This window comes from Labrus mixtus, chromosome 18 (genome assembly GCF_963584025.1).
Source record: "Labrus mixtus chromosome 18, fLabMix1.1, whole genome shotgun sequence".
NCBI lineage: Eukaryota > Metazoa > Chordata > Actinopteri > Labriformes > Labridae > Labrus > Labrus mixtus.
Window position 1 is genome coordinate 4,062,880 of NC_083629.1, and position 12,416 is coordinate 4,075,295.

General features: G+C 39.5%; 1 protein-coding gene across 1 annotated transcript in view; it reads left to right on the top strand.

The window, feature by feature from the left end:
- babam2 (BRISC and BRCA1 A complex member 2) overlaps positions 1 to 9,918 on the top strand; it is a 95,348-nt gene extending 85,430 nt beyond the window's left edge. Inside the window, exons 9-12 of the mRNA XM_061062690.1 lie at positions 5,980 to 6,050; positions 6,168 to 6,250; positions 6,365 to 6,518; positions 8,412 to 9,918. Of these exons, the coding sequence (XP_060918673.1) occupies positions 5,980 to 6,050; positions 6,168 to 6,250; positions 6,365 to 6,518; positions 8,412 to 8,475 (372 nt within the window). The 3' untranslated portion in view covers positions 8,476 to 9,918. The remainder of the gene's footprint in view (positions 1 to 5,979; positions 6,051 to 6,167; positions 6,251 to 6,364; positions 6,519 to 8,411) is intronic.
- The last annotated feature ends 2,498 nt before the right edge of the window (positions 9,919 to 12,416 follow it).

A 12,416-nucleotide genomic window follows, 5' to 3' on the forward strand; every position in this document is an offset into this window, starting at 1 on the left:
TCCTACTCAATAGCACACTCTCTGTGGCAAAAGTAGTATTTAGCCTTCTTTGGAAGTAAGTAAGAAAATGGATTCATTCGAGGAGAAAGACAGAAGCTGAAACTATGAAACAAAGTAATATCAGAGAGATTTTATCAACTGTAGCCGAAGAATGGTAAAGAAATAAAAAAAAGATATCTTAACATCACAGACAAGTCTTCTCATAATCTTTGCAAGCACAGGCTGTGAAGTCGTTTTGTTCTTTTAACACCATCAATTATTTCCTCCCACTTATTCCAGATGCGAGGATTATATTGACACAACTATACCGCCACATACCTCAGCTGTGACTGTGACTGTGATTGTTCTGGGTGATGGAGGCAGCCTGGCATCTGCATCCATACAAAAAAAAAAATCACTCATGAAAATCAGATTCAGAAGCTAATCAAATGATTCCTGACAGGTTTTTAAGTATGAAAGTTATATAATGGATTTACACCACAGCAGGAAGGAGTCGTTTCTTTACAATTTGTGTGAAATCATCCTCAGTTTTTGGCGTTTGCTGACATTATAGTGATAGTTCAGTAGGAGAGTTACCTTTGAGAGAGAAGGTGAGAGTTATTCAAAAATGAAAGCGGTATAATTAAGTGTGTCGAGTGTCCACTTCAACTTTTTTGCTATTTATTGTTCTGGTTTCTGTGAGTTGTGTGCATAAGGTCACTTCAGTATTTTTAGCCGGCTTTACTCCACAGAATTCTGGTTTTGTAAACCTGAGATGTTTTTCACTTCTTTCGGGTCTAAATAACTGATGGCTAATTAAAAAATTACAAAATCACCACTTGTTGACTCCAGCCACAAAAAAGACATTGACTACATTTTTTTTTGTTTTTTTCCTCGGATAGGCTCCATTTTTTATGACATGCACTAAATGGTTGCAGACAGGAAGTCAAACCTGTGACCAGTATAAGGACTGTTGCCTCTGTGCATTAGAAGCCTGCTCTACCAGCTGAGCTAAACCCTCTCCCTAGACTCAAATTGTTACGGTAAAATATGTTTTCTAACCTAGAAACAGCTGCTAACATTCTTTCATTCAGACACCAAAAACGTCATGGACAAAAACTGTAAATGTACCTTAAAGAAACACGGGAGTTGCTGGTCTACGATATCCTGGACTTTGTGTCATTACAGGCTAAAACCAAAGCCACACAATAGGTGTTTTTGTTGCCTGTTTGCCTTTATGTTAGGAGCAAGAGAGGCAGGATATGTAGGGGAGTAGGAAGTTGGATAGACATGCATGAATTTACCATATATTAGCTGCCTGCATGCTCCACCGGCTGAGTTATAGCAGCCCCCCCCCCCCCCCCCCCTCCCTACAAAACAGTTTTCAATCATTCAAAGCAGAATCATGTTTTCCTGATCACCATCAGTTCAACTCTACCATCAAAGTTCTGGCAGCAGCTTTATAGAGCACGACACATGAATCATCAGGGAGATTAATCTCCACAGTGACTTTCTCCACTCTACATAAAGAAAGGAGCGATGAGTTGCGTTAGAGGATTTCCCTGAAGCAGAGCGGACTGTAAACTCTACAAAGAATCAACACGTCTTTGTGTTTTCTAACAAATGTGAAAAAAATCTGTGCATGTTGCAATTTGTGTGACATTTCCGCTCTTTCCTCCAATTCCACCTCCATTACCAAGGGTGCTTTCTCCTTTCAATTACACATAGCTGCTTTTTATTTATTTATAAATGGCAGTACTCAGCAGGGTTGAAGTTCAATTCCTTCAAAGAGGATTTCTTTTGGTAATTATTTTGTTTCCCCCTGTGTGGTTTTTCCATAGCATTTGGATTTTTTTGAAGCCCATGTGGATCAGATAACCAAAAGACATTGATTTTTTTAAAAGAGATTTTTGTCAGATTTCAGATCAGTCACCCTTTATATGAAAGCCGGGGGTGGTGTGAATGCTTATGTGACAGAGAGAGAGAAGAGATTTCTTAATCACACAGCAGGAAGCACTTCCGGCGTTGTTGCATCACACTCCTCACACACACACGCACACACATGCACAAGCACAATAACTGGATGTGCGGGCGATGGAGCCATGGGTGCAGTCAGGTTTGAATACCTGCAGATCAAGATCACCTGTCTTGCATCACTCAAACCTCCAGGCAGCCAATAGAAAGAAAGTGACAGTGGGGGCGGGAAATCCTTTCTCAGGATGGGTGGGAAAGTTCAATGATCCACAGTTCCCTTTAAACACACACACACACACACACACACACATACACACACACACACACACATGCGCGTGCAGTGTAACTAGATAAACAGCTTATTGAGTATGTGGCTGTGCAGCTTTTGAAAAAGATAAATTGCCGCCTCCACTGTAAGAACCCTTACAGAAATAAGGAGGAAACACACACACACAAACACACACACACACACACATGACCGTGTGTATCACAGATTACAACTTTCCTCTTTCACTAAACGCCGTCATTCATACATGGCTGATGAGTAATCTAAACCATACAGAAGCAGAGAGTCAAATATTTCTGTCTCCAGTTTTACGCTGTCCTGAAATGAACCCTACAATTTTACTAGAAAATACCCGCCACTCAGGACTCGATCAAATAAGCAGTGTCAGCGTTATACTGCAGAACAGACACGTACAGAGTATGCAATAAAGACGCAATGGCTTCAATATCACACCTCATTTTTACATTGTTCTTTCACTCCTCTTGTTCCTGCAGGTATGTGAACTTTAAGACGACTCTGTTTTCCAACCCAGCAAGTGTTTTTCCTTTTAAGTTAAGTAAAAAAGATTCAAAGAAGATTCAAAACTAATTCAAAATGGGACTTTTTTTCACCCATTTCGAGACATTGATTAGATGTTTACGTTTAGACCAGGAAATCTGCTTCAGTCACAAGATTCATCAAACATTCCCACATCCATTTTCAAGTCTTATCTCAAATATATTGTACATGAAGTGATTGTATAACTGTGAAGTGCATCACAGTCATCAACCATGAGAGATGTAACGGGCAGGATTTGATTTAATCCCCAGGTGCTTGCATGCAGGTTAACAGTTCAACCCATCAGCGACCAAGAACTCTCTTAACCGATTTGCCATTAGGTATTCCTCAACTACTTTCTGTCTTCATAGCCAGAGCTGGCAAATGGACGTTTCTGCTGCAGGTCTTTTCACAGCAGTGAAATGAAAGCACCTTGTTAAGCTTGCTAGTGTTGCTAGGTGAAAAAGCGGGTCACCTTCATGGCTGGTCGGCTCTCTGACTTCAGGCCTCCTCACCTGCCCAGGAAGCTCATCAGTCAAATGAGCCTTAAGCTCCTCCTCTTTTGACTTTTAGGGATAATCACAACTGTCAACATGCACTAAATAAATTAATCACACAAAGAACAGCGACTCCTTCTGTAGTGAGCATGTGTTTAAGGAGACGTGTGAATAAATTGTGTTTTCAATTATCATGTCTTTATTGAACTTTTTGGGTGGATTTTTTTTTTATAGCTCCACTCGTCAGCATACAGCTCATAGCGCTGTGTACTTTTAAAACTGATGCCTGTCAGTGTCACACCAACAACACCAGCAGAGGTAGTTCTGAATGGATGTTCATAGCACAACCACTGAGATGTAAGAGGTGCTTTGGGATGCCACAGAGATGTAAGATAACCCACCTTAAGATAAGCTCCACAGTGCTCTCTTCCTTTTCTAATTTGACGCACAATGTCGCTGTACATGCATGACTTGCATGAAATAAAGAAAACCCTGAAATTGTTACCTTCACTTCCTTCATTTTGAAAGAAATGGAGTCATTGTATGTAAATGAACACCTTGAGCAGACACTCTTTTCTTGTTCTGTTTGACACATCTTTAGGCACCGGCTTATTTGGCTGTCAAGTGGCAGGCTAAAGACTTTGTGCTTGTGTGACATTTAAATTCGCTTGTACAAAGATTGCATGTAATACCACTTTTGTACTCTGAGCTGTCTGGTTTTAAAGTGAAAGCAACCATTAAAAAGCTCACCTCTCTTAATCCCTCTACAGGCCAAGGCTCTGTTTACATTCAGGGTAGTTTTTTTTTCTCTCACAAAAGCCTCCCAGTACGGTGCTAACAGCGTTTCCTCTCAGGCTGCACACAGACTGAGTTCACTCTGCCTGTAAGGCCTCACTCGGGGTTAAGAAAGACCCAGAAACATGATGTGGACTGAACTGTCGCTGGGGGGGATGAGATTGAAAACAATAAACACTTTACTCTTACTCATTAAATGGGATGTGCAAATGCCTTTGCTTTAAGGGTATTCTTCTTCTCTTATAGGTCAAAGACCTTTAATCATGTTATCATGACAACCCCAGGTTACTTGCTGCCTCCCTGCTTCTGCTCCCTTTGCCCTCTCTTTGTACAGTCAGCTACCAAAAAAAGTCAATTTAATCTACCCACATCTGTTGCTGCTGTGAGGATCTTCTTCTGTCAGATGCTTAAAATATGTAAAGTTGTAACAATTAAATGTGGAATTTCTGTTTTTACCATGAAGGGCCTGAAATTAGTTATAAAATCAACAGTTTGTGATGGCATAGAGGATTATAATAAAAGACAATTCCAGTATTTTTAAACCTTTTGGGCTCTTAATGACATAAACTGACTGGTAGATTATTTCCAAGCCAATGAAGATGGTTTAGGATTAGGATTAAAGAAAGACAATAAATTACTCCCTTTAAAGTCTCCAATGCAGTCAACTCAAATGACATGACAGCAGTTTTAACTCAAATTTTAAAGAAAAGAGTTTACTGTGTTGCTACAGGGAATAGTTAATAGATGGGTTTTTCATGGTGATACTATATCGTCCTCTGGGCAAATATATCAAATGTGCTTTTTTAATTTTTAATTGCTGAAGGGGTTGCACATTTCATTTTGAACAAGTTGCATTGTTAAAAATGACTGCAGTCGTCCGTACATGTTTGTGTCCAGTAGAGTTTGATTAGACTGAAATACAAACAGTTCAGAACGTGAGGTGCATGCAGCCTTTAACAGTGTTGGTCAGTCTGGGGTCTTGACTCCCTTTGTGTAAAAAATAGACTGAGAATGTTTTCTCATTTGACAAAACAGCTCTTGATTTAGTTTAATTTTATGGACAAAATATGAAGTTAAAAAAGTTAAATCGCAATAATATCATATTGTGAATCAAGTATTGAGATAATATCGCATCATGGGTTCTCTGCTGATTCCCAACCCTATTAGTTAATGTTTCATTTTCTGTGTTTAGAACATATTGTATAGGACCTGGATTAAACTTTAAAAAACCTGAAGTCACACAATAACAGAGGTTTCCTACATGTTCTTATAGATATTCATTTATAGTGTAATTACTTATTTAAAGCTCCTGTGATTACTTTTTTACTGGTTATGGATCAGACTGAAATTAATATTGATGCCTCTATATGACCTATAAAGGCAAATGTGACCTTCAGCCACGAGATTGATGATTTCTATCTCGGTATTTTTAATCCATCAAAGCAACCCTGCAGGGTAGGTGTCAGCTGATTTTTTTTTTTTTTTTTTTTTTTTCATTTTCAACAGCAAAGATTCTCACTGAGTTTTTTTTAAAAGTAAGATTAGTTGTTTTGTCATAAACCCTACTTAATACGTGTCAGGAAAAGATCAGCAAAGAGACAAGAGGAACCGGTTTGTCCAGAGGGGGTGCCAAAATCAAAACAAACCAAAAGTTACTCACACGCGCTTTGAAAGCTGATTTATTTATATTGTGCAGCAGATTTCCTTTTACTGTTACACTAATTATATCTCATAACTAAACATCCTCGTCTACATACTTAATTCTTTAGTGATGTTGTCGTATTTCACTGAACAAAACTGAATGGATGCCTTCTGAATTCCTCTCCCAGTAAGTCACTGGTGGGGTTCAAGTGCTGTCTTTTTCCAATTCCACTAAACTGTGCACTAAACTCTTTCCTTTGTTGTCTCTAGGTGCAGTATGTCATCCAAGGCTACCACAAGAGGAGAGAGTACATCGCCGCCTTCCTCAGCCACTTTGGAACGTGAGTCAAGCACACTCTCCTCTGAAGAGATCACAGCGTCTTCTGTTTACTGAAGGGTACTGTCGGTGTAAAATAAGACTGAGAGGGGGACTTGAAATTATTGTATGTGTATTGCAGGGGTGTGGTGGAGTATGATGCTGAAGGATTCACAAAACTCACTCTACTACTTATGTGGAAGGACTTCTGCTTCCTCGTACACGGTAGGAATGTCAGAAAAAAAAACCTGCTTGTGTGGGTAATGACACTGCATGGCATCTGCTAGGTTCAAAACTGATGCAATAATCTTTTTTACTGTGTCCCTCTGCTCCTGGTAGTGGATCTCCCGCTGTACTTCCCCAGGGACCAGCCCACCCTCACCTTCCAGTCTGTGTACCACTTCACCAACAGTGGCCAGCTCTACTCTCAGGTGCAGAAGTCGTACCCCTACAGCCCCCGCTGGGACGGCAATGAGATGGCAAAGAGGGCAAAGTGAGTGGTGCTGCCTCATTAGATCTGACGCCTTTCTGGAAATTTGACTACTTGATGAGTTTAATGGCAAGGAAAAAAAAAAAATTGCCTTGAGTGTAGTTTTTTAAACTTTAAGAAACATTTTAAACTAGTTTGTACGCACATAGACAAACACTGATGACCAATAATCTGCCTTAAAGGAACAAAAGAAAGTTTCATAAGTCTTTCATTTTCAATTTTCAATTTTAAATCACAGGTTAAGGTCATTTCAAGACCGAGTCACACGTACTCATGCTGTGTATCATGCATGATCCACATTATGTGTAGAATTAACTGAGAGAATATTCTGCTTTGTCGACATCCTCAGATTTGAATCCTCCTTCTATAAACATGAACTTATAAAACCCCTTTAAGAGGAAGCCTTTCAGCGTCAGCCACAGACTTATATCCGCTTGCTTTTCGCCTGGCAAAGGTAAATATTTGACGTGAATATTTAACGATCTGACTGACTTCAAAAGGCAACACATGATCTGTTTTACTCAAAGGTTGTCTGAGAACGTTTTCTTCACTTATGCTGTGTATTTTCATTTTAATAAACGTTTTTTGAAAGCCTCATTGAAGGTTTTAAACGATTAAGGAAGATCTGTCTAAATGTTTGCTTAGTACTCTTAATGAGTCAATAGTCAAAGAGCAAGAAATCAAATAAATAAGTTTAGCACACACAGTTCAGTCCTCTGTCTGGACTGTCTGATACTACATGAACCTCGGAACCATCAAACTTCAAATGATTTTCAACGCTTATTGGCATGATTTAGTTTTTTTTAAGTTTCTCTAGATAACACTATAGGAGTCTTGTCAGTTAAATTCTTGTATATAATCAATTGGATGCATTATGGTTGTGCATATACATAATTGAATCCTTTTAAAATCAAATAAGAACACTTAAAAGACATCTTATTTATTTATTTACAATATTCATTTAAAGTGGCAAACAAATCCAATCATTATTTCAGCTTCAGTCAAGAATATAAATCTCTCTTTTTTTGTTATTTACAAGTAATATCAACATCTTCTTATTACTCTTTAACTCTAAACAAAGTCAATATGTCGCCGCCTTCTGGGGTGCCAGTAGCCCAGTGGTTAGTGCGTGCGCCCACCACACATGGAGGCTGTGGTTCTCCAAGCAGACGCCGCTGGTTCGAATCCGACCTGTGGATCCCAACTCTCTCTCTCTCCCTGATTTCTGACTGTAGAAATTGGGGAGAGGGATAACTACTTACTTTTTTTTTGTTACATTGCTCAAAGCATGCCTACATTTTTTCCAAAAGAATCCAAGAATAAACCACATTTTTGACCACATGATTTGTTCAGAAAGTTTGATTTGTAAGCCTCAGGATATTTGGGCTATTTGAGGAAGTGACTGGAACTTCCCTGACTTAACTTGAGGGTGCTTTTTGACTCATTTTGGGCGAGCTAAGGTTAGCCGTTTCCCTCTACTTCGGTCTTGATTCTAACAAAATACACATTTTGAAGCTACAGATACAAGAGTGGCATCAATGTTTTCATCTGACTCTCTACAAGAACTCATGAAGATGTTATAGATTTAGTATAAGTAGATAAACCTGTATGCATGTTGCTAAACACCATGAACTGTTATTTCACTTGCTTTTGTCCGTCCTGTGTCTTTCTCATGTGTGATACTACATGCAGAGTAGATATCATATGTAGTTGTATTTTTAACAAGTAAACACATTCTGCCTTTCATCTGCACTTTCATACACACCGCTGGGACTGGCCTAGTGAGTTTGTTAGATGCTTTGAAGTACAATTATTGTCACATTTGATGTTTTATTTTCTGTTCTCGCTCTCCCTCTCTCTCTCTCTCTCTCTCTCTCTCTCTCTCTCTCACCCCAGGGCGTACTTCAAGACTTTTATCCCTCAGTTCCAAGAGGGAGCCTTTGCCAACGGGAAACTCTAGTGCTCTCCAGCTTTATGACATGCCTGGAGAGTTGCCTGTGGGAGTGTGTATGTGAGTGTGTGTTTGTGCATGCCCCTGTGTACCTGTAAGTGAGTATGCACAGACTAATGTTTGTGAAATGTTCCAACAGTACAGTGAGAGTGACCGTGGGTTTGTTGGCGCACAGACTTTGTGAATTCCATGTTTTGACCTTGAAATGGCTCTTAGTATAAGTTCTCCTTTTGTTTTTCATTTAGGTTTAAATAGACACCACTTTAGTGTAGAGGTTGAGAAGAAGTCTGGAGGGCACTGTCATATGGTTCTGAAATGAGAGGCTGACAAAGACTTAGTGTTGTAAATACAAGGGAGTGATGTGACTTTAACATCCTCCACCTCTTTAGTGAAAATAACAGACACATGAGCATCGTGCACATGCCGCACAAATTTGTGGGAGCAGCCTAAAATGTGTATCTTCTTTGCTTGTTCGCCAGCCATAGACTGTATTGGTCGAGTGAAACAAGCAGCCTCCTGGTTGGAAAGTTGAAGCTAATGCAGTAGCACCTTAAACCTGCATTCTTTCAAATGGCCAGCAGGGGGTCCAATAGTCGCCAAAAAAAAGATGTAAACAAGTTAAATAAAAAATAACCCTTCTTCCTTGATTTAAAAACCTAAAGCAGTGTGCATGTTATGGCCTGGTTACTTCAGCCACCCCTAAGAAAGCCTTGTTCAGCTTTCAGTTTTCAGTCTTTGGTAAGTACATTTGGTTTAAAGGCAGTTTCTTCACTTGTCATAATTAATATCACAGTTACCATTAATCAGAGATGAGCTTGTCCTGGATTTAGCTTACAACTATGTTTGCTCCTTACAGTGCCACCTTCTCGTCCAAAAAATTAACTTCTATCCAAGATCCAAAACACCAAGATAGTCATGGCCGAAATGTTTAACTAGAGGCTTCTAAAAGGTCGTCCATAAACTGATTGCTGATATCACAGTGGCTACATCCACTTCTTGTATGCAGGCTGTTCTGCCTAAAAGGCCTTTATCTCTAAAAGGATCTCCACAACACCCTGTACAGTCAGTCTGTCTGACGTTACAAAAACTATTATTGTTAAAAAGTGTTGTGCCAATGGCTTAAAGCATTCAAACCCCAGAGGTCCGCCATCACAATTCTCCATCCAGAGCGGCTGTTGCGTTGGTATGTAAACAATATGAAAATAACTAACTACATGTAAATCACAAAGAGCTGTGGGGACAATTCAAAACTCCTTTGTTCACTGTTGTCTCTATCACTAACAACATGTTAGAGTTTGGCTGCACTTTGTCAGAATATCTACATGACTTTTCCTTTTAACTGTCTGTCTGTTTCATTGAAGCATTCAAAGCCCTGTGAAGTGACAATACTGTACGTTACTGAAGGATAAGTTCTGTCTGAGTTTCTATCCAGTAAAGAAGTCTGTTTCCCTCTGACAATGTGGAGTTCTTTTGTCTTCAGTCTCCACTTTGTTTTTGCCTCACTTGTTTTTGATATAATCGAACTCATGGGAAACATGAACACGTGGTAATTGTATTCTATATGAATTTTCGTTGAATCCAACCCTACTGTGCTGTGATTGGCTAGTACTTTTTGCATCAATGTTGACGTTTAGAGCTTTTTACCAAGAAGCTCTTTCACCATGGAGTTAAGGTTGTTGATACTTTCAATTTGTACCCCATGTTTTAAAATAATATAATCTTGATAAAAAACTGAAATTTCCCCTTGCGGGGATCAATAAAAGTAAATCTTAATCTTAATCTTAATAATCGATAGTAGTAGGTACAGTCCCACAGCTTAAATATATATATAAAAATAAAAAATATAAATATATAGCAAAAATATATATAAATATGGATCTTCTGTCACATTTTTAGCCAAAAGTTGCCTGAGAGAAAGAGAGAAAGAGCATTGTCCAAATGACACAAATACTTTGGCAACGTAAGCTTATTCGTGCATTTAGAGTTTGTCAGCAATTTTTCGTCATCAAGAAGAAGGAAATACACAATGTTATAAATCCTGTTTGTAAACTGATTCATTTAATGCCAATTCATCCAATTTAGCCATTAAAGCTGTGTACTCCCTGACCAACACTGCCAGCGTTTGAATAGCTGAAAACAGAAATTGAAAATGCATTCAAAAAGAACGCAAAGCCAAATTCTTAAGGAAAATAATTGTCATGATTCTGTCATCTTGTTCTTAAAATCTCACTCTAATATAATCATGTGAACACCTTAGCATCCCAATGCATTTATAAACCTTAAGAGATACTGCTGCGTTTTACACTCCCTCGATGTGCCTGTGTAACAAGGAGCTCCAGCAAACACGGTGTGTGTGTGTGTGTGTGTGTGTGTGTGTGTGCACATGCATGTGCTTGAGCGTGCGCCTGCTTGTTTTCATCATTAAATATGAGGGTCATAGTTAGGGGTCCTTCCCGGCCTGAGGCGCAGCCCTTTGCTATATTTATTGTTGGTAATGCAGCAACTGTCAAGTCTAATTGAGAACTATAGGGTGAATGTATCTGGGGCATTTAATAGCATCAAGGCTCTTAATAAAATAATTAAAAGGCAAGATTCTTTTTGTCTTTTTCACTGCCCCGCTCCATGTTTCTTGCTCTAACCTTTTCCGACCTGCTTTCAAAACATCTCTGTCGTCAGCCGCGGGATGAGCTGCTCTCATTTTGGGATGTCTGAGGGGGGGGGGGGGGTGTTACAGAAGAAGAGAGGAAGCAGGCTGATGGGAAGCAGCTTTAACGAACACGAGGAAATAAGTTTGACTTGACAATAAAATTGAGACATCACATCTCTGCTTTTCAAAGTAGTGATGCTCTTTTAATACTAGTGAATGTGTTTTTGGACTGAGCCTCAGAGGTTATGTTCGACTTTCTCTTTGTCAAAGAGTTTGTAAAAAAAACCTTCATAATCTAATACTAAACGACTTTTACATTTTCATTTGTTAATAGTATTGAGATTAAGTCTATTGGACCAAAAACAATCCATCATAATAACATTTAATATTCAGAATCAGATGTTTGATTGAATCCATCCGACCATGATCTATCCGGGGACGGGTCACGGTGGCAGCGGGCTAAGCGAGATACCCCAGACGTCCCTCTCTCCAGCAATGTTTTCCAGCCCCTCCTGGTGGATCTCAAGGTTTCCAGGCCAGAAGGGATATATAATCCCTCCAGCGAGCTCTCTGGGTCTACCCCTGGGCCTCCTCCTAGTAGGACGTGGCCAGAAGACCTCCCGAGGGAGGGGACAAGGAGACTTCCTGATCAGGTTCTCAAACCACCTCAACAGGATCCTTTCGATGTGAAGGAGCTCCTTACCCTATCTCTAAGGATGAGCCCAGCGACCCTTCTGAGAAAACTCATTTTCGACCACTTGTTTCCACAATGTCACTCTTTCGGCCACTACCCCATAGCTCATGACCACTGGCGAGGGTTGTACCGTAGACTGAGCTTTAACTTCTGTTCGATTGAAGTACGACATAATGTGCATTACACATTTTGGTTAATCGGAAAGAAACCCCCACAGGGCGATGCAGGACACGTATTGACTGTCAGGTTTTCGATGAGCTTTAAAAACCTGTTCACTGTGAAGCAGAGAAATCAAAAGCTACAGTTTTTATTTGAAAATGATGGAAATTGATTTAAATAGATTTTTACTTCTCCTTAAAAGTGTCTGTTGGATTCTCCAGTGAACAGTGAACCTGCACGGTGAACACGGTAACCTTCAGGAATTACTTCACCGTGTTTTTTCTAACACTAATATGCATCTCTAGTCTGGAATCTGCGTTAGGCTTTTTTTTGTTTCTTCAAGTTTCTTAGAAAACACATTTAAAAAATATCTCACAGAATGTTTTTGCTCATCACAGCTCATAGTTGATCTCCTTGGTGCCACTAACTTGCTCTGTGTCATTAGTTTTC